The sequence below is a fragment of the Catharus ustulatus genome, chromosome 5 (assembly GCF_009819885.2).
Source record: "Catharus ustulatus isolate bCatUst1 chromosome 5, bCatUst1.pri.v2, whole genome shotgun sequence".
Taxonomy (NCBI): domain Eukaryota; kingdom Metazoa; phylum Chordata; class Aves; order Passeriformes; family Turdidae; genus Catharus; species Catharus ustulatus.
This window is the reverse complement of record NC_046225.1, coordinates 16,671,484-16,699,008: the sequence shown is the minus strand read 5'-3', so window position 1 is coordinate 16,699,008 and position 27,525 is coordinate 16,671,484. Positions and strand designations below refer to the sequence as shown.

Genomic DNA, 27,525 nt, shown 5'->3' with positions numbered 1-27,525 from the left:
TTTTTTTTATATAGACAAATTGAAACCCATAAAAACATTTGTGAACTGACCTTCTACAAGTTATCTGTGCTTAATCAGAACTGCAGGCAAAGACCTGTTTTTTCCAGTGATAAGCAAGCATACTAGAAAAAAAGAAGTATATTATGAGACCATTCTCTAACAACCCAACTTGAAGTCAAGGGCATCCTTCCTAGGCCAGAATACATTTTATTGAACAAAACTTTCTAATTAATTGCTGACAATATAAGAGCTTTGTCAGCAAAATTCTCCCCACTGCCTGTCTCTCCTTGCCACTATGCCATGCAGCAAGATGGAAGCACAACAAAGCCCTGATTAAACCTTCCTTGTTGCAGGGCATTTACAGTTTTCTCAGTGAAATATGTGTTCAGTCCTTACTGTCCTTGGTGGCTGAGGTTAGGCCATCTGCAGCTGGCATGTGGAAATGGCATGAATGATGATAGGTAATGATTTAGCCAACATGACCCATCATTTGGGCAGCCAGTCAGACACACAGATAATGATTAGTCTTATTGCATTCATGCACAGAAGCTTTAGGATGCAGCAGGAACAGCTGGGTATTTATTCCAGCCCTGCACTGTTGGAGGTAGCATGAAGTGTTGGAGAAGAAAATGTCACCACACACCTGGCAGTAATCCTCCAAGAGCTCTCAGGTAAAGAAAGGCTCACTTTATTACCAGGCTTGCAGGCCAAGGATAGAAAGAACTATGGAGAGCTGAAAAAGTATTTGACCTTTGAAAAGTGAGACAGCTACCCAAAGGTTGTCTTGAGAACAACAAGTTGAGGCAGAGATGTGTCACAGGAGAGAAAGTCAAGTGTGGGCTCCCTGTGGAGCTCCTGCTCCATGGGTCAGTGAAGGAGCTTGTGAAGCAGATACAAGTTTAGTTGCTTTTGTTGTTTGCAATTAGTCCCTTAGAAGAGTTACGGTCCTAACCAAATAAAGAAAATTGTTAGGAAACCACTGTCCCACTGAGAACAAAACAGCAGGGGGGATGCAAGGGGAATGGTCTGTGCTCAGTACAGTCCCATTATGAGTGGGTCAGGCAGGACTTTGCAGACTTCCCTTTCTCTTAATTTTTGCACTTCATTATTTTCCTCAAAGGAAAAAACAATGCAAACACAGTGGGTAAGACATTTAGGTCAAGACTTTAATAAACAGGATCCCAATGCTAGTCTCTGAGCAAGTGACCTGATTTTTAAAAACACTAAGAAAGCAGTATCTCCCACCGCCTTAAACAAACACTGGCCTTTTGAGCATCGGGTTATTTAGGGGTCTCAGCCTTATTTTCAAATCAAGTTTCATCTTCTCATATCACAGGCTCAGTACTGACTCAAGAGCCCAGAGTAACGAAACTGCTCATGGGAGATCAGATCTAAGATGAGCCCTAAAAAATTAAAGCTCCCAATTCACTCAAGCCGGCTGGGAAATCCTGAGTGCACCTCAGCAAGCAGTGACTGATGCATTTACACCACACCTCAAATACCTGTAATTTCCAGTAAACCACAAATATCCTCTTCATACACCTACACGAATGCTCAATTTTGCAAGGTGCTTCTTCTAATCTCTGTCTGAGGGTGCTCCTCTTCCTTGGTGGCAGAAGGAGCGCCGTGGATGGTTTAGCCCATCAAATTTTAAATAGCTCAAGATGGCTTAAATCCCTCCCATGGCTTGCTACCTCTGTATACGTCTCTTTGCATTTGCTGGACAGAATTAGAAGCAGGGATAGCCTTTACTACGGTCAGGTTAGATTAGTGCTCATGGGTAGAACAGAGTCTCAGGGCTAAGGAACATCTGCTCCAGATTTGCTTTGAAACACCCAAAGAGAGCCTGTGCTGCCCTATTTCTCCCCACTCACTCTGGCAGAGAGCCCTGCACCAGCCTACGTGTACCTTCTGCCTCCCACGTCACTGTTCGAGTTCCAAACTGACTGTCTTTGGTGTTCAGAAAAAGAAAAAAATCATCTCCTTTCTTATCAGCTTTTGAACAAGTTTTACTGCTGGAAACAGAATTTCTACCCATGTATTTCTGAATACAGAGGATGTATTCTATAAATCTTTGACAAAAATACTATGTGAAATGGAGCATTGATGGGTTTTGTATCTGAACTGAGACTGACACTGAAGCATTTTGCTTTGCCTTTTTACAATAAAAACTGTATTAACTATTAGCAAGAATACAACACCTAACTTAGGGCCATGGGCTACCACATGCTAAACTTGATAATCTGGTAGTGCAGAGTTTGGCAGTACATAGTTCCCAGTTCAGTCTTTCATATCTAGACTTACACTTAAGAACCTAGCATGGGTTTAACTCATTTCACAGCCAGCAACACAAACTTTTAAATCCTCATTTGCTCAGCTCCCCAGGAGATGGAACAAAAAAGCCACATGGACACCAAAAGATGAGGCAGGACCAACAGAGGGATCCAGCATCTCTCCCAGGCAGTGCTTACCCTACAGAGATCAGTCACCCCCAGGCCACATTACAGAGGACAAGAGCATGGGAAATGCATTTTTCCGTACACTAGAGAGCAAATGAAATAGTGTATTAGGGATCAAATGCTGCAATAGCACAAGACTGATCCTGGTCTATCTCTGTGCCCCATCAGCTCAGCCCCAACAAGGACTGAATCTGACTTAATCTTTCACACAAACACCACCAAACATTGTTTCAATTGAAAAAGGCTTAAGGTGAGATTTATTTTTTTCCATGTTCCTGTCACAACCACTGTCAAGACTCCTGCATGCACTAAAACATGACAGTCACTAAATTATGAAGTGTGTTATATTTCTTTTAAAACACAACTAACCAGTTTCTTTGAAAAAGGCTTGCATCATTCTAAATTTTAATTCATGCTACAACAGGCATCTTGTTCCTCTACCATCTCATTGTGCTGTAGTAGCTGTGGTTTTCCTAATACTACACACAGACAAGTTGATACTTTTATATACTGATGAAAAATAGATCAAGCTTTGTCAAATCTTGTGTTTGTCCCCTCTCTGCATCAGGAGCACATCCTGGTGACAGAAATCTAAGCAGAGCTGAAGGTACAATGCTATAGACAAAGAACAATAGGAAGGAAATATGTAACAGAAATAAATTAGTTTCTTAATGAACAAGGAACCTGTTTCTGAATATGTCCTCAAGAGGAAGGAAAATCTGCAATGAAAATGTAAGTTTTATAAAACACAGCTAATTTGCTAAATTGCCTCAGAACAGACTGGGCTTTTTTCATGAAGATTTCCATGGTGATACCAATGTTCCTCACACAAAGCACTCCAAAAGCCAATAATATAATATCTGCTGTTTTTACACCTCATTGAGACACCTGGCAGACAGCACTTCATGACCTATGCTTGTCTTCCAGGTGCTGGAGGTGATGATCCAACTTTTTGGCTGTTTGATGAGAAAAGATCCATGTCCAGTTCTTGCTATTTCCAGTTTTGGGATTATTCTTTCAGCTGCCAACAAATTTTCAAACATATGATATGCCACAGATCTTGTGGTTTGGACTTCCTCCAGCACTTCACTAACATCTGCCAAATTCCTGTTAAATCCAACACTGGTTGATGAGCACTTTCCAATGGTGTGAAACTTAATGCAAGTAACTAGTGGAAGCTTGGGAGCAATTAAATTTTAATCAGAGGTAAGTTCAGTTTTCAGCATTGTGAGTTATCTCTAGTGTCTAAATAGCTAATATCTATAATAACCCTCTTCTCCTCTTGTGATCAGCAGCACGGAGCCACAAAAAGGGAGAAAAATAACAGCTTAAGAAGTGCCCATCCCAAGAAAGCCACTCACCACATTAATTACCTATGCAGTCTTTCTCTCTGACATGCCATCTGCATCCCAAATAACTCAGTGGTGTTTTCCGGGCAGGTCCAAACATCTGCCCCTCTCCTGGCTGCCTCTCCTCAGCATCCTGCCCAAGATGGGCTCCCATGCCCAGCTCTTTTAGCAGGGCTTTTGTCTCTCTGCTCTTCAGGGTGTGTCAGGCCATAGGAGCAGGGCTAATACAGTAATTTCACGAATACAAGCCGCAGCAATTTGACAAAAATTTTGGTGGAAACCCGGAAGTGCGGCTAATAGTCGGGTGCGGCTAATATATTAATAATTTTCTGACATTTACAACCCCAGACGTGCCAGCCAGAGTGCCGAGCCAAGCACCGGCCACTAAAAGCCGGCATTTCGCAATTGTTACAGTGTTACCGTGTCGCCCTGGCTCCCTGCAGGCAGCACGGGGGGCGGGGAGAGAGGCGGGAGAGCTCTCTTCTTCCCTCCTCTGCCGCAGCCCAGGGGAGGAGGGGGGGGGGGGCGCCGCCATTGCCGCGGCTCCGGGGAGCCGACGGGGGGGGGGGGGGGGGGCGCTGCCATTGCCGCGGCTCCGGGAGCCGACGGGAGCCCCACGCAGCCATTGCTGTGGCCCGGGGAGGCGGGTGGAAGCGCGCACTGCCATTGCTGCGTCTCGGGGAGCCGGCGGGAGCCCCGCGCCGCCATTGCCGCGGCCCGGGGGGGGGCGGGAAGTGCGCGCCGCCATTGCCGCGGCCCCGGGAGCCGACGGGGGGGGGGGGCGCCGCCATTGCCGCGGCCCGGGGAGCCGACGGGGGCGCCGCCATTGCCGCGGCCCGGGGGGGGCGGGAAGTGCGCGCCGCCATTGCCGCGGCTCGGGGAGGAGGCGGGGTGCTTTGTCCGCGCCCGCCGCCGGCGCCACGGGCGCGGGAAAGCTCCGTCCCCGCCCGCCGCCGCTGCCGTAGGAGCGGGGGAAGCTCCGTCCCTGCCTGCCACCGCGGGGCAGCGCCGACCCGGGGTGACCGAGCCCAGTGGCAGCGGCGGCCGGCCCCGAGCGGCAGCACCGGGCTGGAGCACCTGGCCCCGTCAGCGGCCCCTAGCGGGCCGAGCCTGCACAGCCTTAGCTCAGCCAGTAAACCCCGCCCTCCCGCGGTTCTGTTACTAATTGCATGTGGGTCCTCGCTGCGAACGACAAAGCGGCTTATATTCGTGTGCGGCTTATCTATGGACAAAAACCGAAATATTTGCCAACACCCAGGGATGCGGCTTATACTCAGTGCGGCTTGTATTCGTGAATTTACTGTACTTCCTTTTGACATCCCAGACAGCTTCCTTCCACCCTTCTTTTCCAGCATGCACCAGGTCCTTGATTGTAAGTTGGCTTTTGCCTGGTTTCTTGGCCTCTCTCTCCAGCTGTGCCTGGAGCAGTGGGACACCCCCAACTCTGCTCCAAATCCCTTCTCCCTGTGGGCTGTGAATTTGCAGATCTCCTGCCAAAGCGTGCCTAATCCACAGCCTTCCCCATCCTCGTAAACAGGCAGGACAGCACAATGGTTTCTCATAACATAAATCAAGCCTTTCTACTGCTCAGTAAGTGACACATGCAAGTTACAGTCCTTTAACTATGCTGCCACAGTAGGCTCAAAGCTTTCCCACTGCTCTTCCAAGTTCAAAAAATCCCCTGTTGCCAACCTAGAGCAATTCCTTTATGCATTCCAGCAGGACCAACATAGCAAGCAGAGCTCAGTACCTCCCAGGCTGTTCTTAATGGGAAATGTAAGCCTCAAAACAGAGGTTGGTGCTGAGGTCTGGGAAGCATTCAGAGAAGTAGAAGGATTCCTGCAAAAGCCACTCTTTGGTATGAAATCTTTGTTAGAAGATGGCCATACCATCAGAGCCAAGCTTAAGGGAAGCACAAAACACAGCAGTGGGCTCCCTGGCCTCAGAAGGCTCCATAGAAAGCAGAAGAGATAACAGAAGCTAGTGATTTTTTTTTTTTTTATTTCTTTGTAAGTGAAAATATCCTAAACACCCTCAGCATGTGCAGCCTGGGGAAGTTAGATGAACAGCTGCCTGGAACTGAGCACTAATTCATCCATTTTGCTCTCCGTTAATGAATACAGACAATGGAAAATCAGTAGATGCAAAAAACCCACAATTTTTATGGATTTCCAGACTGATTTTCTGTACCTCATCTAGTCATTTTTATGCCTGTGCAAAGTGATGGCACAGTTGGTGTAAAGTACTACCAAATTATCATAGGGATATTTTTACCCTCCATTTCCACTGGTACAGCAAATGGTCACAGGTGTCAAAGGCAAAATAAAATGTGCATTTTAACAGAGAAAAGGAATACTCAGAAGAACAAAAAATGAAATTATTTGCTATCCACTGCTGTCTCCAGATAACATGTGTGGATATGTATGGATGTGTGTGGATATTTGCTTTTTCTACAGAAAACCATATTTACTTCTCCACCTCTGCCTCAAATTCTTCACATTTAAAGTGGTGTGCGACCACCAGGACCTATTTAGAGAAACGCAGGAGGAGCATCAGTCCCAGCTGCAATCCTGCTCTGGGAACAGCCTCTTTCACGTTTCTCACCTGGCAGGACATGCACCCTGCTGTGCATTTCTCTTCCTACATTACAGCCTGCAGCTCAAATCCAGCTGGATTAGTGATGAACTGCACTGGGCTCAAGGGGGGATTGAGCACAGAGTGAACAAACCATGTTCTGACTTGCACAGCCTATCCTGGATTCCAGTTATAAATTTTTTAACAAAAAAAACCCACACTGTGTAGGGCAAGAGAAACATCTTCATAAAGTATGTGTGCAGCTATGAGACAATCTGCTTTTTTCAGTTAGCAGCAAATTTTGAGGCCGTGGTTATTATGACAAGACAAATATTCCCATGTGCAAATGCAAAATCCCTTTGAAGCTGAATATACACACCAAATCCCAAGTACTGCTAGGAAGAGGAAAGGGGAAATGTCATTTCCCACCAAGCCAGTGAGGATAATGCAGCCCAGCACAAAGCCATTGGAGTATGCTGAATAAACTATCCCTCTTCATAAAATATACACAGAAACTCCTTGCACTGGTTTGCAGACTTCTAAAGCAAGAAAGGCATTGGGAATCATCTGCCCTGACCTCTGTGGGAACCAACTGGTACTGTTTCAGCCCCTGTGCCAAAAACTCGGGCTCTGGGCTTGCATCACTCTCAGATTGGTCCAACTGCTGAATCTGCCTGCTGAGAGAGCAGTGACTCTCAGCCAAAACTTGGCTTGCCACCCTTTACCTTCGATAGGGGCACTGAGTTACTGCGCACCTACGCCAGCTAAGCCTCAGCATTATTAAGCAGAGCCCAGCAGACTCACTATCGATCTTATCTGGTGACATTTCTGCACGCACACACACAAAATCCACAGACAAACAAGCAGCCCCACAGAAACTGTAGGTCAAGAACAAACAGACAAAATCTTCCCTTTAAAAAGGAGAGAAGATCCCACCACTCTTCCAGGTGAAATTAGCTATGTCTATATTCAATATCTAGAGTGCAGTGAATACCACTGTCTCCAAAAACCATGGCAACCTGAAAATGTGAGCAATTTTTTTTATTGTGTTTTTTTTTTTTTTTTTTAAATAGTACTTCACACCACTGAAATTCCTGTGTTGTTTTCTAAGGTAACAGTGTGGTGCCTTGGAGGCTCCAACCTGGAACGTGGCTGCTGGATGAGCCATTAATAATTTCAGGGCTTTGGGAGATTTTGCACCATGTTTCTTTGTTTTTTTTTCACTCAACTGCATTTAATCAAAGACTGCAGCTATTCCTCACTCACAGCCAGTATATCCATCTGTGTGCATTCACCTTTAGAAGTTTTTTCTATTTAAGAAATAGTCACATCCAGCACTATGAGGTGTTTGGACAGCCCTTTTTTTTCTTTTTTTTTCCCTCTAGTGCTATATAAATTTCTTTTCCCAATAATTTTTTTTTACCTTTTTCCACTTAAAGGTGAAATACCATCAAACAAAAGCCAAGCAACAACCTGCATTAGGGCAAGAGCCAAGAGAGAGCAGCAATTTACAGCTCTCTGCCTGAAGCAAGGGTAGAGATTACTGCCATTTAAACCCACTTCCACCTTGCAATTTCCACCATTTCCTGCTACTTTGCAGCCTGGTGTATTAAAAACCAAGACACCAGAGCTGAGGCCTGACTTGAAGAGAAGCCCATCTCATTCTGTTTGGGAATTACATCATATTTCAAGGCAATGTACATCTTGCTGTGGACAAAATTAAGTCCAATAAAACCAATTTCCGTTCTGACATTATTTAAACATGGCCACAATCAAATAGAGTAGAAAGCCAAATGAAAAACTCAAACACTAAAGTGAGTTCATAGATGAAGGCTGTAGAGCTCCTCTGATTTGAACCCCTCCTGCTGAAGACGAATGTCCTGCAGTATATTATGGTCTGTGCACTGTAAAATTCTGTGACTTTTTAGCCACGCTCTTCATTTTAAGTGGATCACGTACTCTACACTCCCTTCTGCAGCAGCTTAAATCCCACCACGCGATTATCTTTTCCTGTAATACCACACTTTTCAGAATAGCAGCACACCAGCATTGTGAATAAACCCCAACAAAAGAAATTTAAGGACAAAAGAAACATTGAGGGATGCAGCCTCAATAACTATGCCGCGGTTCATTCTTGCTTGCGGCTGTTGCTGTAACTGTGTGAAGTACCTTTGCCTTTTGAAAAGTGCTCCATGAAAAACTCTCAGTTATCCAGGCAGTAATAGCAACTTCTTTAAAGATTTCTGATAAACTGTGTTGGTCTTTAATTGGACACAGAGAAAGAAAAAAAAAAATCTTAGTATCTTTGGATCTAGTAAAAGTTGCCTATATATTTGTTTCTTTATTCTTCAGCCACTTAGCTGCCCACAGAAGTCCCGCGCCACCCCCTGAGGTTGCAATAGAGTGGCAGAAGAAATTTTTGCTAAATCCTTGCTGATCTGACAGTGACGCTCCAACTCCAAACCCTCTCATCTTGCACGGTATCAAACCCGCCCCCTTTGCTACTCATCGCAGCATCCCTGACAGGGCTTAAGGAAACAAAGCTCACAGCAGATGCATCCATGTCATTTAAATACAGGGATGTAGGTACAACAAACCTCTAAACAGCAAATTAAATGTTAGGATGTGCTTCCTCCTCCCTGCCAGCCGGGCAAAGCAGTGCATGGGGAAGCAGTAGCTGCACTACCACCCTGAGGACACAGAGAGCAGAGCCAAGGCTGCATCTCAGCCCTGCCTGCAGACTGCAGGGAGTGTGTCCAATCCTACTCCTTTTTTTGTTTTCCCCCGTCTATTTCTGCCTCCCTCCCTTTTTTTTTTGGGGTGGGGGGAGGTTGTGTGTGAACAAATGATAGCTCTGTGAAAATCAGGGAACAAAGGGAAGATCAAAGAAGCAGGTAGCTAGATCATTATGTATCCCAGCTGGGACAAGAGTTTAAGCCTCCGGAGCTTACTTGCCAAGTTATTTTAGAGTTATGCCAAGAGAGCTGTGCCCTCTGAAGCTTTCTGGCATAGGAAGTGTTGTGAGGCAAAGCAATGAGGTTTCCAGTGCTGCAGGAGGGATGTCAGGCTGCAGGAGCCATCAGCTACACAGGCATCTAGTTAATTCAAGTGCAATTACGGTCAATAAAAGTTGTTCGTTACTTACATTTCTTTGGCATCCAAGTCCAAGAGATGCAGGTTTATGTACTGGGGACCTCTGGGGCACGTGGGGTGAGTGTCTGTGTGTGAGAATTTTGGGGCAGAAACTGGGTTTGCTAAAGATCCAACTAACAATTCTGAGGTGCTGACAGAGCACTCTCTCCCTGTGCTGCACTGCTCCAGGGACAGCCAGTGCCTCCGGGAAGAGGCTGTACATGGACAGTATGTTGGAGATTAAACTGGAAATGTGAGTCAAGAAAACACTCTAGAAGTAACACCACATCCCCAATGGGATCTAGCTATGGAAAAAAAACCCCAGGACTGTAAGTGCAGCTTGGGTTCTTCACTAGAAGCCCCTTCTGCTCCTGCTTTTTTTACCTCAGTGTTTGGAAATGCTCAAAGGCACAATTTTGGTGGATGGGAGAACCTGCCCTGCTCAGCATGCACCTCTGTTCCTCCATCCTCACTGCTCATATACCATGCTCTGTATTTTCCCAGCACCTCTTGCACAACTGAATACAGTCTGTACTAATTAAGCTGTTCACACAGCCCCTTGTTTTGTCCTGCGTTGCTTTTCCACCCACACTTTTCTTCTTTTCCTCTTCAATTAGATTTTGTTATTTTTTTTTTTTTAAGGCTTGTAGCTTTGAGCCACCTACAAATGGGGATAAAGTGCTTTGTGCTAAGATGTTTTCCCTCCTTCCTATGCCAGTGTTCTCTTAAAACCCAAACCCACGCCTCTGGGAACATGTTTTCTGGATCTAATTTGTAATTGTCTGCGCAAAGAGAACAGAAGGAAGATGTTAATTTTACTAGCTACTGATTGCAAAAGTCAATACTCCTTGAGCCATTTGTGCCATTTCTCATCTTGACAATTCTTCTGGAAAAAAAATAAACTGTCAAAAAGTGCAAAATATTTTACCCATGTGTGCAGATTATCAACAATGGTGTCTAGATAGCACAACAAACAAAAAGCATTTTAAAGTATAAACCCATTTATTTTCTGCATGAAAAGGACAGGACATGTATTTCTGTCATTAGCTGCTGATTTTGGAAATATTTGGACATTAACTACACTGTGCCAGCAACAATTGACCAGCTCTGCAATTGCCTTTTTTCTCTTTTTCTTCAAACCAAGAGGTTGTACATATCCAAAAAGACCATCTCCCATTACTCAGAATAGTACATGAAATAAATAGCCACAAGGTTAGAGGGTGCCACAGTTAAAAAATCACTTTCTACAGAAACTAGATATATGTGTGAATGCATGAAATGACTAATCACACAACCAGCACAAGGAAACGTAAAAAATAAAATCTGCTCTCCCAACAGCAAGCAGTGGCTCCTAGGTCATGCCCAAGTTTCCCCACTGTTTGGAAGGAGCAACCCTTTATTAAAACCATCCACAGGAAGGTGTAGGACTGTGTGGGCAGAGCAATGCCTGGAGATGGGGCTGGCCACATTGCTCCTAACAGGGCTATCCAAGTAAGGGGGATCCTGCTTCAACTATTGGGCATTCTGTTATTCCTTTAGGAATCACAGACTTTATTCTTTTAAAAGCTGTTTTAGCTCTTGCTCTTGTGATCACTTCCATTTTCCTGGGCAAGCACAACAAGCAAGAGAGACAGACTGACAGCCCTGTGGTGGGCTGGTCCCTACTCCATCACTGTTGCCTGCTCCCCAGCACTTCAGCTCAGCAGCAAAATTTAGCATCACTCCCCCAGTTTCTTGCAATATAAACACTTTTCTATGATTAATGTGTGCTCTGCATGTTCTACAAACACTACAGCAAAACCAGAGACTTCAGGTACTCTGAGCACTGTGATGGCAGCAAGCAGGAGAGCCTGTCCTGAGCACTGAGGACAGGCTGTGACTGCCTGTGCAGGAACTCACTGCTCCACGGGGACTCAAGAAGATGCCATCGGACCTCATTAAATGTTTAGAATCTTAATTTTTTAGTGATTTCAGTGGGAAGGTAAGCATCAAAAAGAAAACAGTGGTATTATATGAAAGTCAGGTAAGAATCTGAAGGTCTGCCTCAGCACAAAGGTCTCTAATTAAGTGCATTAAGTGAGCAGACAAGACAGCAAAGCCCTGGTGCTGCACCAGAACCTCCAGCTCCCCCCAGGAACCATTTCACTGGAATCAGCAAGCAGAGGAGAATGGACACAGAAGCTCTGCATCTGAAAGTGAGGCCTCGAGATTTTGCTGGGAGCAAAAAGAAATCTCTTCCCACTGAACGAGGCTCAACACTTGCCACTCTCCTGTCTCCAGCCTTTGTTCGCTCCAGTAATGAACACCTTTGTACAAATAGCTGGAGATTAGAAAAGGAATTAACCTCCAAACAAAGGAGAAGCTTAATTAAGCGTTGCACTAAAAGAAAACAGAGAGGAACTACAGGTTAAAAAAAAAAAAAAAAAAAAAAAAAAACAAGAAAAGAAAGACATGACAGCTGCACAGACTTAATTCCATTTTTTCCTCTTATAGATCATTTTACTCAATGTAATTTCCTTTCTGTATTTGCATGATTTTGTTGCTGAGGCACTGCCCATCAACACAGGGGATTTTTTTTGCTTTCCATTCACTTGTACCTTTTTTAATGCTTTGCCATTACAAGCCCTCCATTAAAAAAAAATCATTAAAAAAAAGCAAAACAGATTTAATTTAGAATCTGGGAGTACACCATTTCATATACTTCTCCCCAGAGAGCTTCAGCTAATTAAACAAATGATTGCAAAATACTCACAATGTCAACCCTGTCAGCTTACATGCAAAATATCTACACCAAGCAGTGGTTATTTAACCAAACACAATGCGAGGAGCAATGTCCTGTGAAGATAAACACAAACCTTAGGCTGTAAGAGGACACTTTTTATAACCATAGGTTATTATGAGGAGACCATGGACTTTGAATATCCCAGCACATGGTCTCAGGAGCCAGCAGGCACAGTCACACAAATCTGGAAGAGACAGGAAGATTTGGGTGGCCAGGATGAGGAGACTCCAACACATTCCAAAAATGGATGAGCACACTGAGCTGCTCTTGACATTTAGGCTGAGCTCTATATTACTGCTGGGAGGACAGGGTAGGAGTAGTTAATGATGATGAAGGAAATATCTGGATTTTTGCTATTAAATTGCAGTAGCTCAGAGCAAAAGCTGGAAAGAAGCAAGCAGATAGAAATAGGCGCCTGGAGTAGGAAAGCAGGAATATAAATGTTATGTGATTAGTCTGTGCATAGTTGCTAGAGGCAGTGAAAGTCTCAATTGTCTAAAGCTACAGGATTTTAAATTTCTCTATACATTACATAAAAACCTTCTTAAAATTCCACACCCCCCCTGCTTTTTTTTCCATCCCATCTTGCCTTCCTGTACTCTAAGCCATGCAGCTTGCCCAGCAACTTCTCCATGTCCACCCTCTCTGCATAGATCCTGCTGCCTCTTTGCACCCTCTGTTTCTCTTTAGTCCTTCCATTTTCTTCTTTACAACACACTCCCAGCATGAAGCACACACTGACTCTCAGGACTGAGTACTCCTTTCCCTCTCACCCCTCCATCCTGCTCTTGTGTCTCAGACTATGTTTAATCTTCCCAAGAAAGAGACACTTCCCAGGCTAGGGACCTTAGCTCCCAGAAGGCTTTTATGATCAGGTACATGCAACAAGGTCTAACATTAATTATTACAGCCTTAGCTAGGAAAAGGCAATACTCACTTTCCTAAAGCCTTGTTAAGGGTCACAAGACCCTTAACTGCACAAGGTTTGAGCAAAAAGGACAGTGAGGAGGGAAGGCAGAGGATAAGGGAGGAAAGGTTGCTGTGCTCATCATGGCAGGGTCAGAGGCTGAAGCTGATGTTAAAAAGCACTAAGAGTCAGGATGCTGACAAGCCTCCGATGGGTTTCCCAGCCCTCCTTGAGGACTGCTGCTCGCTGTAGCTCTGGCAAACAGGACTGATCTCACTGGGTGGATCTGCTTGCTCAGCACCCCTGGATTTAGGAGATGAGATTAGCATGGGATAAACCTCACCCACCTGATCCAGGTGCAAACCCAGCTCTGATGCACTGAATGTTTCAAATTGTGAGAAGTAGTACAAGGCAAATATTATCTATTGTCAGATGCCATGAACATGATAACCTTGAGAATAGCTCGTGAGGACACTGTCCTGGCTGAATCAGTCAGGTGCAAGGCACAGCAGAACTGAGGCGAGCTCCTACCCATCCAGTCGTCCTCTGTGCTTGCTTCATGCCTTGGCAGCAGCATTAATGAGAAAACAGTTTTGAAAGGGGAAACTCAGTTCAGAACGTTCCTTTAGGAGAAATGCCAAGATCCTTCCTTGTTTATTTTATTTGTTGTGTAAACATTTTCATAATGCTTATCAATACAGTCTGTAGAGTGTATTTGTTAAAATAACCAGCATGGACATCAGTATCTTGCTCAGGACTCTGGCCTTTTCTCTGACTCCATACACTGGAGCTAAGGCATCATTTGCCATTTTACTTTGTGTATAGTGCTGGCCACACTGCAGGCTCTTAGTGAATCAAGCTAAATGAATGAGAAAGTATCAAACTCACATAATAGACACCAGCACTGGAAATGGTCAGGAAATGGGAATTAAGGATGAATGCTCTGTTTACATGATCCAAACACATTAAGGCGTGAGGAAGCTGTGAAATTCTTCACTGTACGTGTTTGGTAAAAGCATTCAGCTTCTTCTGCCAGATTCCCTCTTAGCAGTACTGGTTCCAGATTCCAACTGCTGAGCAATTTTAAAGTTCAGTGAACAAATTGTTTCAATTGTTTGGTTTTCTCCCATTTTCTGTGTGAATTATTCTCAAATTCAAGCTTAGTTTTTTGCATCTAAATGTGAGCAGCAATCTGAGGAGGCTCTAAGAAAGATGGCGCATTAACTTCTCCCCCCACCTCAACTTCCTCAATGTACATAACCCACCCTGCATAGTTATGGTCACAAAATATTAACATAATGTACCTCTTCCTTAGCAACAGCTATAGTGTCAGGGGAATGAAGCCCATAATAATACAGCTTGATCTAGAAGCACAATAAAATATAAATAAGCTTGTTACACTTCAGTGGCACACAGGATTCCACTGCGAAGGGCCTTCATGAATTTAGAAACCTCATCTTCTTTTTACTCTCCAACACAGATCATTTAGAAGAAGATTTATGGGCACACATTCCCTTTTATTCCTGAAAATGAAATGTAATTGTTTACTCAGTAACTGTGTTATTTTGCTGCATGTCTACTAGTAAATTTGTGGGCATAATACAGTCACACACACACTCATCTGTGGAAAGCAGTGCTCATAATGAGGTAAACACAAAGCCAGGACTTGGAGAAAATCTAAAGGGGAGACTGACATGAGAGCATTCATAGTTGTGGTCATTTTCTCATGAAGAAAGCCCAAGCAATTTTCTGAAAAAGAAAAATCAGCTGCAGTGAATTGCTACTAATTAGCATGATTAATCTATAAGCCTTTCCCTGTTATCTATCTGCAAAAACCCCAGCACTCCTGGCAGGGTAAGGGCAAGTCTGCTTCTTGCCCCAAGCTGTTTCTCTCCATCCCTGAAAGCTCCTTGGCCAACAGCCCCATGGCTGCTGCACCCTCATGCATGCTGGCCCTCTAACCCTTATAATTACAGCTAATCAACCTTAGTATCTCTTCTTACAGGCAGTAAGATCTTTCAAATACTGCTTCTTGTGAGTTTTCAAGGAGAACAAATGACACCAAGCCAATATGAAGGCAGCAACAAACCATTTGGAGCTAGAGGATAGCAGTCCTCAGCAAACACTGTGGTTTTCAAGCCAAATTTACTTGGCTGAAAGTCATAAAATATGAGGACTTTTATGAGAGAGCCAAGTTACAATCTTAGCATGGTGTTCCATAATCAGAAATCACTATTTAGTATGCATTTATTAAGGCTGGGATTTCCAAAAGCAGTTTTTAAGAGTGAGATACACAATTCACAGGCATAACTTTCCCCCTGAACAGATTATATCACACCACTAGGATTCCCTGCAACAAACAAGACACAAAGAAAAGAATCAAAATTCAACAATCCACTTTGAGGAAATTCAGGGGCCAAAACAAGCTCAAAATCCAGACATTTTATAAAGCATCAAATCGCTGTCTCTGGTGGAAATCTCTCATTTCCAACAATATCTGATTCAGCCAAAGAAGATTCCAAGAGCCAAGTGCTTCAAAAATCCTGCTTACCTACAGAAAATCCCACTGCACAGCTGAAGAGCCATCAAATAAACACAAAACTCTTTCACTCAGTGCTGTCAAGAATAGTATATCTGAGCCTAACATGATTTGCTTGTATGGGAAATCGTCTGCCTGCCTTTCTACAGTACTGCTGATAAACTTCTACAAGAAGTAGAAGTAAACTATATTTCTACATTTTACAGACTACACTACTGGATAGCCCAGGTCTTAGGAAGTTGCTGTTCCTAATTTATCATTAACTAGAACATTTCTTAGATTTTTAACATTTCTTTTGTAAGGGTGATTTGCTTTCTGTGAATACATCATACACATAGTGAAAAATATCAGCAAAAGAAAATCACAGGCAGATAGAATAGTTTGGGTTGGGAGGGACCTTAAGGACCATCTGGTCCCAACCCTGCTGGCAGGGGCAGGAATATCTTCCACTATCCCAGGCTGCTCAGAGCTCCATCCAAATTGGCTTTGAACTCTTCCAAGGATGGAACCTTCACAGCTTCTCTAGGCAACCTGTGCCAGTGCTTCACTCACAAGTTAAGAATTTGTTTCTAGTATCTCTTTCAGTTTAAAGCCATTAACCCTAACCCTATTACAACAAGACCTGCTAAAATGTTTGCCCCCATCTTTCTTGTAGGCCCCTTGAGGGTGCTGGAAGGCTCCAGGAGCCCTTCTCCATGCTGAGCAATGTCAACTCCCAGCCTGCTTTCATAGGAGAGGTGCTTCAGACTCCTGATCATTCCACACTACAACACATTATAACAGTGTTACATATTGTAACATTAACCAAAAAAAAAAAGTATGAAAGGCAATTTTGCCAACCTGATCCTTTGAATTCGAATTTTTTGGGATCCTATGTCCCACCTCCAACACAGCCACATGCTTCCAGAGGAATCCTCTAGAAAAACAGGGTTTTCATATCTTCCATCCTTCCAGGTGATGATGACACACTTCAGTTGTGTCATGGAGCCTTTCTCTAGATATGCTCCACATGACACAGTACACACCCAAGAATACCAGCAGCAAATCCTGGCTTTCCAGGGGCTAAGCTCCTTGTGGCAGAGGGCTCCCACAGGAAGTGCTACCTCACATTATGCAGCTTTTTAACATCTCTGGGTGTGTAAAACAAAGGCTAGTTATGCCTCTCAATCAAAGCACTGCAGCCAATCCTAGTCTCTGTCACACAGGCATATGGTTTAAGAAATCAGTGAACCTGAAATTTGATCTCTCATATGATTTATTTGGCATCTTCTCCCATTACACAAATATAAATATACCAGGCATTTTTCTGCAGCCCTGAAATGATTCAGAATTAATACCAGATGACAAAACGGACCATGTACCAGGAGGGGAAAAGTTACAGTAAAAGCTCCTTCCCATTAATGGGGCCATTCATTCATATGCCCACTATTCCACAGGGGAGCTGGACATAAATTATGTATTTGACATCTAGTTATAGACGATTATATCTGACATAATGAAGTTATAATGGAAGGAGTTTGCACATTGTTTGGTTATTAAGTGCCCATTTCTTGTCCCTGCACCAGGTGCAATGGTGATAGGCCATACAAATCATCCAGAAGAAATGCCAAAATGGGCTCCCTTACTGATAAAGCACCACACATGTTTATTAATTTAACAGCTTGTCTTATGTCTCCCCCATCTGCTCATTTAAAGCAGTTATTTGCCCTATAAATATTTCAGGAAGAGAAGTGTAGCCAAAAATTAGTCTGGCAGAAAAGGAAAAAAAAAGTTTGAGAAGGGTCTGATGCTGTATGCAGCACTACACTTTTTTTCACATTGAACTGGTTCAACAGCTTTTTTTCAAGCTGGTAATAGGACATTCACTTTAGATTAGTGATGCTTGAGGGTGCACCACCACAGCTGACTCTACTTTCCAGCTGTTGCCACTGTCAGGTGGGTGAAAACTTCTACCACTGATGGCGAGTGGCAAAACTCAGTGCAGCGGAAAATGAAAGCCACTGTCAAAAGAATCTCTTGGGTGCATGTCCATGTCCATTCTGAGCTTATCAGGTCATACAGTGGCTTCAAATGGCCTACAAAGAGTAACATTTCAAGGCATCTTTAAATCACAGTTCAGGCTGATCTCCATAGCAAATCTCCTTTACAAGGCAGAAGTTAGCTGGTAAAAAAAGCTTCTTAAAAAGTGTCCTTTTAATTTTTTTTTTTTCAGATAACTAAAAATAATGGAAAAGGTGTTAAATATCACTGAGACTGTTCTTCCCCCCTTCCCCAAAATCTTTAAATATTTCCAAGTGTAAATACTTTGAACAGTTTCCACCAGCACACAGGAGTTAGCACTCCTCCTTGAGAGACTTTGTTAGCTCCAGCTTTCAGCTAGAGCAAATGCTGTTATCTTATAAATAAACAGCAATGCCCCAAGGTGCTCCTCTGCAGTGAAAACACACATTCCAGAGAAATCAGAGCAACAGTTCAGCACCACAGTAAAAATCAGAATGGTGAGCGGCATGCAATTAACTCCTTCTGACTGTGGAGAGCTACAGGATGCAAGGCAGGACCTCAGTGATGGCTAACAGGAGGACTACAGGCTAGCTGCAAGATTTCCAGGAGCTCTGGCTGCTCTGGTTGTGATGCTTGTTAGCCCCACCCATGATACCTAATGAGGAATGAATAAATATGGAGCACAGCCCACGTTCAAAACAGCTGCCTGCCCCAGGAATGTCAGTGTAGTCCAGAAAGGTGGACATTTCAGTACAGACCTGAGCCATAATGGGAGATTTTCTGAGAGCTCTGCATAAAACTGAGAAAAGCATTGTATCAGAGTTCATCCATCCCTCCACTATTTTCAGGACCCAAACAAGCTCCATATCTGGCAATAGATTCCTGCATCCACACCTACAGCCTGCCCAAAATCCATCCCATTGCAATGCCAACCTGTTTGAAGGTGGATATCCAGCCTCAAATGAGGCTGCCTATCACAAGGGAAAAAACCCCAAAAACAGAGCTCAAATGAAAAGCAAACAGCAAAGGAACACAACAAACAAACCTCTGTAGACAGATTCAAGAACAGACTTTGAACCAAGGCAGCTGCAAATTCACAGTACACATGAGGCTTGTAGTCATTGCAAAACCTTTCCACTGATGGTGCAGGTGTGGTGACAGTCACCTCCCCTCCACCCATCTGGTGCAATGCCAGTTACCTGCGTGCCTCATACACACTGCTTTCCTAAAATCCACATGGGATAACAGAATGGTGCTGGCTTGCTGCAATGAGCACTCACACTCCATGCTGGAGTGAGGGGGATGCTCTAGTGGGCTCAGGGGAAGCCCTGAGGGATGTCATCCTTGGAAAAAAGGCTGAACAAAACCAAAGTACATGACCAGGAAAGAGCAGGACACCCTACTGCATCCCAGAACTGCATAGTGAGAAGGGAATGAGGGTCCTGAGTATAGCAGACCCCAAATAGCATTCGTATTAGCTATTCACAGATAGCATCCTTTCTTGGCTTGAAGGCATCAAATTAGTTTCTCCCCTAGACTCTTCCATCTGAATGATGTGAGGAAAATAATATTGCCTTAAGAAGCTGGAAACATACAGCTAACTCAGGAGGAGCAGGATGAGTAAAAGCTGAGAGTAGCAGAGGGACATTGTAAAGGACTCCTGAGCAGAGAGAATGCCTTCCCCAGGGAGCTCCAGCAGAAAATGAAAAAGCCTGGAAACAGAAGGTGCCTGGCCACTGCTGGCTCACAGCAGAGTCCTGAACAGCACATCTCTCATAGTGCTGGACCTGGGGAGGGAAAGGCAGGCAAGCTGGTGTCTCAGGGCCTGGTGAGCATGGGATATGTGACCCCATGTGTCAGCTTGAATCAAGGCAAGGAGTGCCACTGGGCCTTGCTGCCCTGCGCTCCCCTTGCTCTGGACCTGGGAAGGAGGACTGGGGCTGTGCAGTAAGCCCAGCTGTCAGATCCTCCTACATCATCTGCAAAGCCATCGACCCTCTTGGGACCTTTGGGAGGGAAAAAAATAAATAAGACCCAGAATGCATACTTACAAAAAGCCTACTCTATTTTTGGTAGTAAGATTTCACTGTGCTTCTGCTGCTCAGGAAAGGGTCTTCCTCAGAGACTGAAAATGCAAAGGGGGGAAAAATGGCAGAATGGATCCAGGTTTTGGAGAAGGAAAGCACAAAGGGACATCTTCCACTAAGATGGAAAAGGGGCAAACCCATTAAAGCCTCTGGCTCCCTGACATGCTGTTTAAGGACTAGGGCCAGATTCTGTGTTTATGGAATATGAACCTGATAAATGAGGTTTACAGGAAAACCTCCCACAGTGCCTTAAGATGGTGCCATAACAACCTCCCTGGCTGGGGAAATCTGCACAAAAGGGCAAGAATTTCCTGTGCCTCCCTTATTTGCTATTTATTTCTAGAATTGGGGACCAGTACATACTTATGCTTATCAGTTCATGTTTAGGAAATGTACTGACTTAAGTATATCAATCTCCAAGATAACTACTCTCTGGACTTCAGCTTAGAAGGAAACCTTTGCAAAACATCAGCTCAACAGGGCAGGAGAGTTTCTCAGGCTGCCTAGCTTTAAATGCTAGGCATACATTTCAAGTTTAATATGATTCCACATATATGTTAAAATCTGCTTCTACACAGCTTTATAAATAGTTTTAGTGCACATATTTGGGGTGCTTAATTTACTTCTCGATTGTGTTTTAGTACCTGGTAGAATTTGAGTATAAATGTTTAATTTAATTCATTGCTATATATGATAGCTATATAAAATCCCTTTCTAAGCCAGAGTATCAGTGTCACTCTCATCTATGAAACTCCTTGCTATTGTTAGTAACCATTTTTAAACACAGGTTTAATCTCCAGTCTATGATATCACAAGCTAAGGTCTGAGCTATGCCCCGAATTATTCTGTACAAAGAAGGTGTAAATACTTGCATAAAAATCATGTAGTCACATCCAAATTGTTGGATTGAAAGGAGGTGTAAAAACAGCAGTTAACAGCGCTGCATACATGGAACTAATTTTACAACAGCCTCAAATTAAAAAGCGGGTGGGGACTAAGGAGTGTCTTGATGAAAAATGCTGATTCAAGGCTTCATTTCTATTCAGTGATGTACAGTGTCATTACTGGGTGGCTGCACAGAGCAGTGGCTCAGAGTAATTACCCTGTAATGCACAGTGACACTAATGTACTAGTAAACTACTGCAGTTTATACTCTATTCACCACCAGCGTCAGGACTCTGAAAGGCAGGTAAAAACCCCCTGCATGCATAAACAATGTGTGTAAATGTCACCAGTGATAAAATTTTTAGAAAGGAGAAGGAAGAGGCAGTTACAAATAAATCTGTCAGCTGAGAATTGCAACTGCATAGACCCACAGGAGCACTAAAGCTGTATCTTTTTTTGATAATACAGGAAGGAAAGATGCTTCCCTTAAAGCATACCATCCAGGTTCCATTTCCATTTATTACAATTAAAAGTGCATGGTGGCTGCTTCTTTTTGCCATTCTAAGTGCAAGACTGGCCTGCATCTGGTATTCAGCTTAGTGCAAGGGGAAGCATGGAGGGGAAATGAAGAGCATCGAAGGAGTAGCCAGAAGCATTAGTGGTTCATGCTGACTGTCATAATGCTGCTCTAGTTTTAGAGATCCAGCTACAGGAAATGTGGAGGAACACAAGCTTAAGGACAGGTGGTTTTGACTCCTTTGTTTAAAACAGCTCTTATGGTTAGGGGATGAAGCTTGCTACATGACCCAAGCATGTTCTAAGGTGTGAGAAAAAGTAGACAAACAAAATGGAATCATAAGCCTAATACACTTAGGGGGAAAAATATTACAATACTCTCATGGATTTTGGTTGCTGCGGCTGGAAATGAGGCAGCAGAGCTACACGTCCTACATCCCAGGGCCAGAGGAAAGCCTTGCTCTTCCCCCAGGAGCCAGCACCAATTACTGTGTTTTTAACAGACCCTACTCACCAGCTAATAGATTGATGCCTCCAGAGCTGGCTTTCTCTCTGGCCCTCTCCTATTAAGTTACACAAGAGCATTCAAGTCCTTTTACCAGCACACAGCAGCAGTAATATCAGTCCTTCCACCATGAGCTGCTTCTTCTTTAAGATTTCTCAACTAGGGGGGTGGAGGCCCTGGTGAAAGCTGTCACTGCAGCAGTTCATGTTGGATAAACTCTATTTTACCCTCTCTGCAAGCACTGCAGCTGTTCTGCCTGACCCACTTTGCCCTGCTCCTGGTGGCACTGCCATTTATCTTGCCGAGGTAGCTCTGCCCTCATGAAGGGCAGATCACTCAAGTTTTGTTAGTCTTTAGCTCTTTCAGATTGGAGAAAGCAGGACACAGGTTCTCTGCCTGCTGCTGTTCTGGCATCCTTCAGTCTTCCATAGTCTGTTTAGATGCCAAAGCAAGGATTTACATTGACCTATTCTAAGTAAGCTCTGATTCATCACCTCAATGACAGACTAGAGCAAGAAGGTCCTGCAAGTCATAACTGTCTCTGCCTCACTAGAGTGCTCTGCTATAAAAGCAAGGTAGTAAATTTTACCACAGAACTGGAGGTTTTCAAATGACTTAGAAGAATCTGATGATCTCAAATGCACATGTCAAATCCCAGGGTAGTTCACTTAAAGCTGAATGGAGGTTGTGGACTGCCAGGAGATTGCACACAACCAGCCTGACTCATGGCAAGATCAGATTTGGAGAGAGGACTGTCAATCTCGCATCCTCACACCACCCAGCACATGGCTCCACCTCACATTTTTCAATTAAAAGCAGCTAGAGAAACATGGGCAGGCACAAACACACACCAACAGCCTTACAGGGTTGTGGCAGAATGGTGACAATCACCACATAGGTCAATTTGGTACTCTTTCTGCCACTGTAGCACCCTTTGAAGAGTGAAAAACTACAAACCTAAAGTATAGAATATCTCCATGCTATTACACTTTGGCGGTCCTCTTCCTCCCCTTCTCTTCTTCCACAATATTCCCTGGGTTTGATGTTCATATACACTTGCAGAGTTGACCAAGAAATCCCTTCACATTCTTGCATGCTTTTCCTCTGCTATTATCTATTCCAAGAAGAATACATATTTACCTCAATATTGAATATTGACCAGTCTAACCAAAAGGAGCAAAGGGAGGTGTAGGAAGTCTGCACCACCACATATGCTTGCTTTGGGGGCAATCTTATTTCCCCAGGCCTCAGGGACAAACACTGGGGGCTCAGCACTAGGGAATGATCCTTCTTATGGGGCAGAGAAATCAAGGGCTTGCATTCATATTGCCTTATTTGCACCATTCAAGACAGGCAAGCCCTGTCTTAGCAGGGCTATTCTGGACTTACTCTGTATAAATTGGCTACTAACATCACTCCCAAGGACAATTAGCCCACCTAGAATGTGAGTCATCTTCTCTAATGAACATCTCCTCACCAAATCTAGAAAAAAACCACTCAAGCAACAGCAATGTGGACTGAATCCAGGCTTGAACTGCTCTATGTTCTGTATCCTTTACTCACCTGAGGGGCAGCTGAAATCTGCCCTTTTGCATTCTGCCATCAGCTCCCTGTCCCTTTGCACTGCCATTAGGAAGGAAAGGTGCAAGAGCAGGAGCAGGAGCTAAGGTGTACCTGTCCCTGCAGGAGTAAACTAGTGGGGAGAGCAAACCACCCTGTGAAGTGATGGGATGTTCAAAGCTATGTAATGGGACACATGGGACACGGTCATCTCAAGTATGTCTCTCCTGCAGGAATTAATTTTCTCCCCAGAGTGTCCCCAGATGGAAGGTGACAGCTTGGCCACAGAGGCTCGGTGATCAAGTGAGTGATATCCACCCAGGCCTGTGGCTGGTTTGGAATGCAGGTGAATGGAGACTGTCCCACTGACTCACCCTTGGCTGGCGGTCTCTCCAGATCCGAATCCAGGTGGATCGGTGGGGCAATGTAGGAAACCTGCCCATGGTGAGCCTGCCCTGTGGACAAATAAGTGGTTTAGTTCTGTTGTTTCCTACAGAGATCTATCAGGACTATAATCAAATACACAGCATTTGGATCAAAAAAAGGTTTGCATGTATTTTGTTCTGCGTGTTTTTCACAGTGAACTTCTATTTTGTGGAGGTACCTGGTGACAAGCTGAAACCACTTCCATCTCTCACTTTTTCCTTCTCTCACTTCACGGGTACTTTGGTGAACTTTAGTTATACCTGCTTTACCACTACTGCATTTACTTTACACCATATTCTCTTGAAACCTGTTCTCTCTCTCTCTCTCTGCATAAATACATATATGCTATGGAAGAGAACCCAATTTCACACAATCCCATCCAATCTGTTAACCTCACTTGAAGAGGGAAACAAGCATTTCTATGCCACAGCCATTTTTGAAGGAAGCATAGTATGAAGCACAATCCCACCTGTTTGTCCCACCTGCAAGAGACACACATATAATTTTTCAGAGCTCAGCACTGCTTTCACATGAGTGAAAGATTTTTTGGCTCCCAACACCATCATGCAGTTTCTCAGTTGCTAAAGATGCAATCCTTCTCCAGCAATTTGGAGATAACTATATTGAGAAAGTTCTATTTATAATAAAAACAGTTTTTTATCATTCATCTATTTACTGTACCAATTTACAGGGTTGTTAATCTCTTCTTCTAAACATGGAAAGTTAATGACACATAGATTATGATAACAGTTAGAGTAACCTTCCCATTTCAAGTAATATTCGTTCTGCAATAAAAGCAGTTGATTCCTCTTAAGAGACACATTCCAAATAATTAATACAGCTCCCTGTTGACACTTGCTGTTGTTGCTCCAAGCAATTTCCAAGCTAGCGTCACAGGCAGAGGAGCAGCAGTACACTCTTCAGGCTTCTTTGTAATGACATCCAGGAATACCACAAGCACAGTATGCTGGTGCACATAATATCTTGAAAACATCTCTTCAGAGAGATAAAATATTAATGAGAAAGGGGAGAGGAGAAAGAAAAAAAAAAAAAAAGAAGTGTGTCTGAATGTGCAGGTTATATTTACTGCTTTACACTGAGGATGACTCAGATAATTTGCATTATTAGCCATTACAACAACTGGACGTAATTCAGGTTTAAAATCTACTGACACATCATAAATTCTGTATTTGCTTTTAAGTGCTTTAACATGGGAAATCTGCTCCAGGCAAACCCATAGCAAATAACAAGTTACTCTGCTTTCCTTTTCTCGTTTACATGTTAAAAACCCATTTGATGTCATTAGTGAGCAAAAGTCATCATTTAATAGCTGCTCAGTTCTGCAGCAGAAACAGGCAGTCTTCTCTCACTCCAAGCTGCTCAATGTGCAGGATGATCAGTGCCCTTATAACCACAGAACAGTCTCCCCATTTGCTGCATCAAAGATACGACTGAAATGTAAAATAGCTGAGCTTGGCAGGAAACTCTGGAAATCACCTAGCCCAGCTCAAGGGCAGCAGAGCCCATAGCAAGTGTCCAATCCGATTTGCAATATCTTTAAGGATGGAGACTCCACAATCTCTTTCGGCAATCTGTACCAGTGCTTTGCCACCCTCATAGGAAAAAAAAAATATAAAAGCTTTTCCACTATCTGCCTGTAAGAACAGCCTGGTTCCATCTTTTTTATTCCCTGTCATCATATACATATACACATCAGTAAGATCCCTTGGATGATCTGGTCCAGGCTGGATACTCACAGCTTTTCAGCCCATCCCCACAAAGAGATGCTGCAATCCCTTTATCATCATTATGGTCCTTTGCTGGACTTGCTCTGGGCACACTGCTGACACACAGCTTTTGTTGTTGTTTTTAGGGGTGGGTTTTTTTTGTTGTTTGTTTTTTTTTTTGTTTTTTTTGTTTTGTTTTTTTGGTTGGTTGGTTTGTTTTAATCACCTGGTCTTCCTGGGAGCAAACCAAAAAAAGAATGATTCTGAAAGCTTAAAGGGCTAGGCTGGAGTAAAGAAGTTACATCCATATTATATGAAAGACTAAAAAACATCTGTTTGTTTAGACATTCATTACAATTCAGTAATAACTATGGAAGCTTGTTATTGCTTTATTAAGGCTTTTGCTTTATACTGAAGAAGCAATAGCATTAAGCTCTAGTGATAAATGAAACATGTTGCAGAAAGCTTTTAAACACAGCACTTCAAAAAAAAAAATCAAACTTCTGTTACTACTGCTACTACTACTACTAAAAAAATACTTCTGTTAGACTGCACACTTCTTCCAATGCTAATAAATCAAACTTTGGGTTTTAACATTCCTTCTCCAAAAAAAAAAAAAAAAAGCAATGCAAACAATTGTTGTGATTCATTTTCTGGGCATGAATGCCAGCTCACTTGTTCTTCAGATTCATCAGTGCTCACACTGGAGAAACAAAGCATCTCTACTGTTTCCTTATAAATCTCTTTAATCAATAGAATCACATTTTTGCTTTGGTTCTACTATTATTGCCTATACATTTTTGCTTTGGTTTTACTACTGCTGACCTTTGAGACAAATTGAGGGAGGGGAGGCAATGGGAGGTGTCCGAAGCAAGGCCTGGCAATGGGACTGGTACACAAGCACATGGTCTTCTTGGCTATAATGGCATTAAAAGTGCTGCTACTCACTCAATTAAAAAACAAATTTTACCCAATGGACCTATGAAAGATTTTGAGACTGATATCACTGGTACAGCTAAAGTTGATCCCAAAGACTGAGAGAATTAGCTTTTCCAAGCGAGGCAGATTCCCAGTCCCTGTGGGGTGAGTTTTGCAGTTTCAGATGCTTACTGCAAGCCCCAGCCCTAGGAATGAGAGACTCCTATCTCCCTCTCTTCAGTTCCAGCCACTGTAGAAAAGCACTTTAAAAGATGGATGTGAGAGCCTTAAAAAAAAAAAAAAATAAAAGGCAGAAACACTCCACACCTTTCTCTCAAATACTTCAGCTATTTTCTCTGCACATGAAGTCTAAGCTGACAACAGCGCAGGAAAAAGAAAGACTTCTGACAAAATACCAAAGGTCAAGATGTCTCTGTTGCTGATGGGAAGTTGAGCATTCCTCGTATCAGAACAGCTTGCATGGCCTTCTCCCAATCCCACCCTGCCTATAACCATCTGCTCTTTCTGCAGCCAGCTCCCAGGTAAAAAAGTAAACAGCAATCAAGTGTAATCATCAAAGTAATGTTTGATGAAGTTGCCAATTTTGTACCTACCAGCTAAGGCTGTGTTCCATTTCCTTTATCCCTCTTGCCTGGAGATGCCTGCACCCATGGCTCCCTGTGAGGGCTAATGCTGGAAGACAGCTGTGGAACATCCCTGACTGCTTTTCTGGCATCACAACACAGGGATGCAGGTCTGGCCAACACTGCCTAAATGTCAACACCATCTCAGGTGAGACAGGGCAAACAGCAGGTGTGGCACAGGTAGCCACAAACCAGCAGTTTTCATAGCAGCCAGGCCACCTGCATGTGCTGTGAAAATGTGGAAAAAAACCCCTCCATGTTTGGTAGAAACAATTTTGGGAGAAAAATATGAATATGACCTTGGAAGTCTATCTGGTGACATGCCTTCCTCAGGTAGAGGAAATGAGAAAGATGTTTGGTAATTAGAAAAAGTGCTTGACTGGCATTATTTTCAGGTCTGACCCATGAAAGACATGACACATTTTAAAAAGCCAATAACTTAGAAAAACAAAGATAATGTTTTATGAAGAATGAAGGAAACACAATAGCTTGGCCTAAGGGATTTTTAACTGGT

General features: G+C 43.5%; 1 protein-coding gene across 19 annotated transcripts in view; it reads right to left on the bottom strand.

Moving 5' to 3' along the window:
- Positions 1-27,525, bottom strand: part of ADGRL3 (adhesion G protein-coupled receptor L3) — a 489,413-nt gene that overhangs the window by 118,218 nt on the left and 343,670 nt on the right. For all 19 annotated transcript variants that reach the window (XM_033059584.1, XM_033059589.1, XM_033059570.1 and 16 more), the window contains one exon: positions 23,671-23,751. In XM_033059584.1, the coding sequence (XP_032915475.1) occupies positions 23,671-23,751 (81 nt within the window). The remainder of the gene's footprint in view (positions 1-23,670; positions 23,752-27,525) is intronic.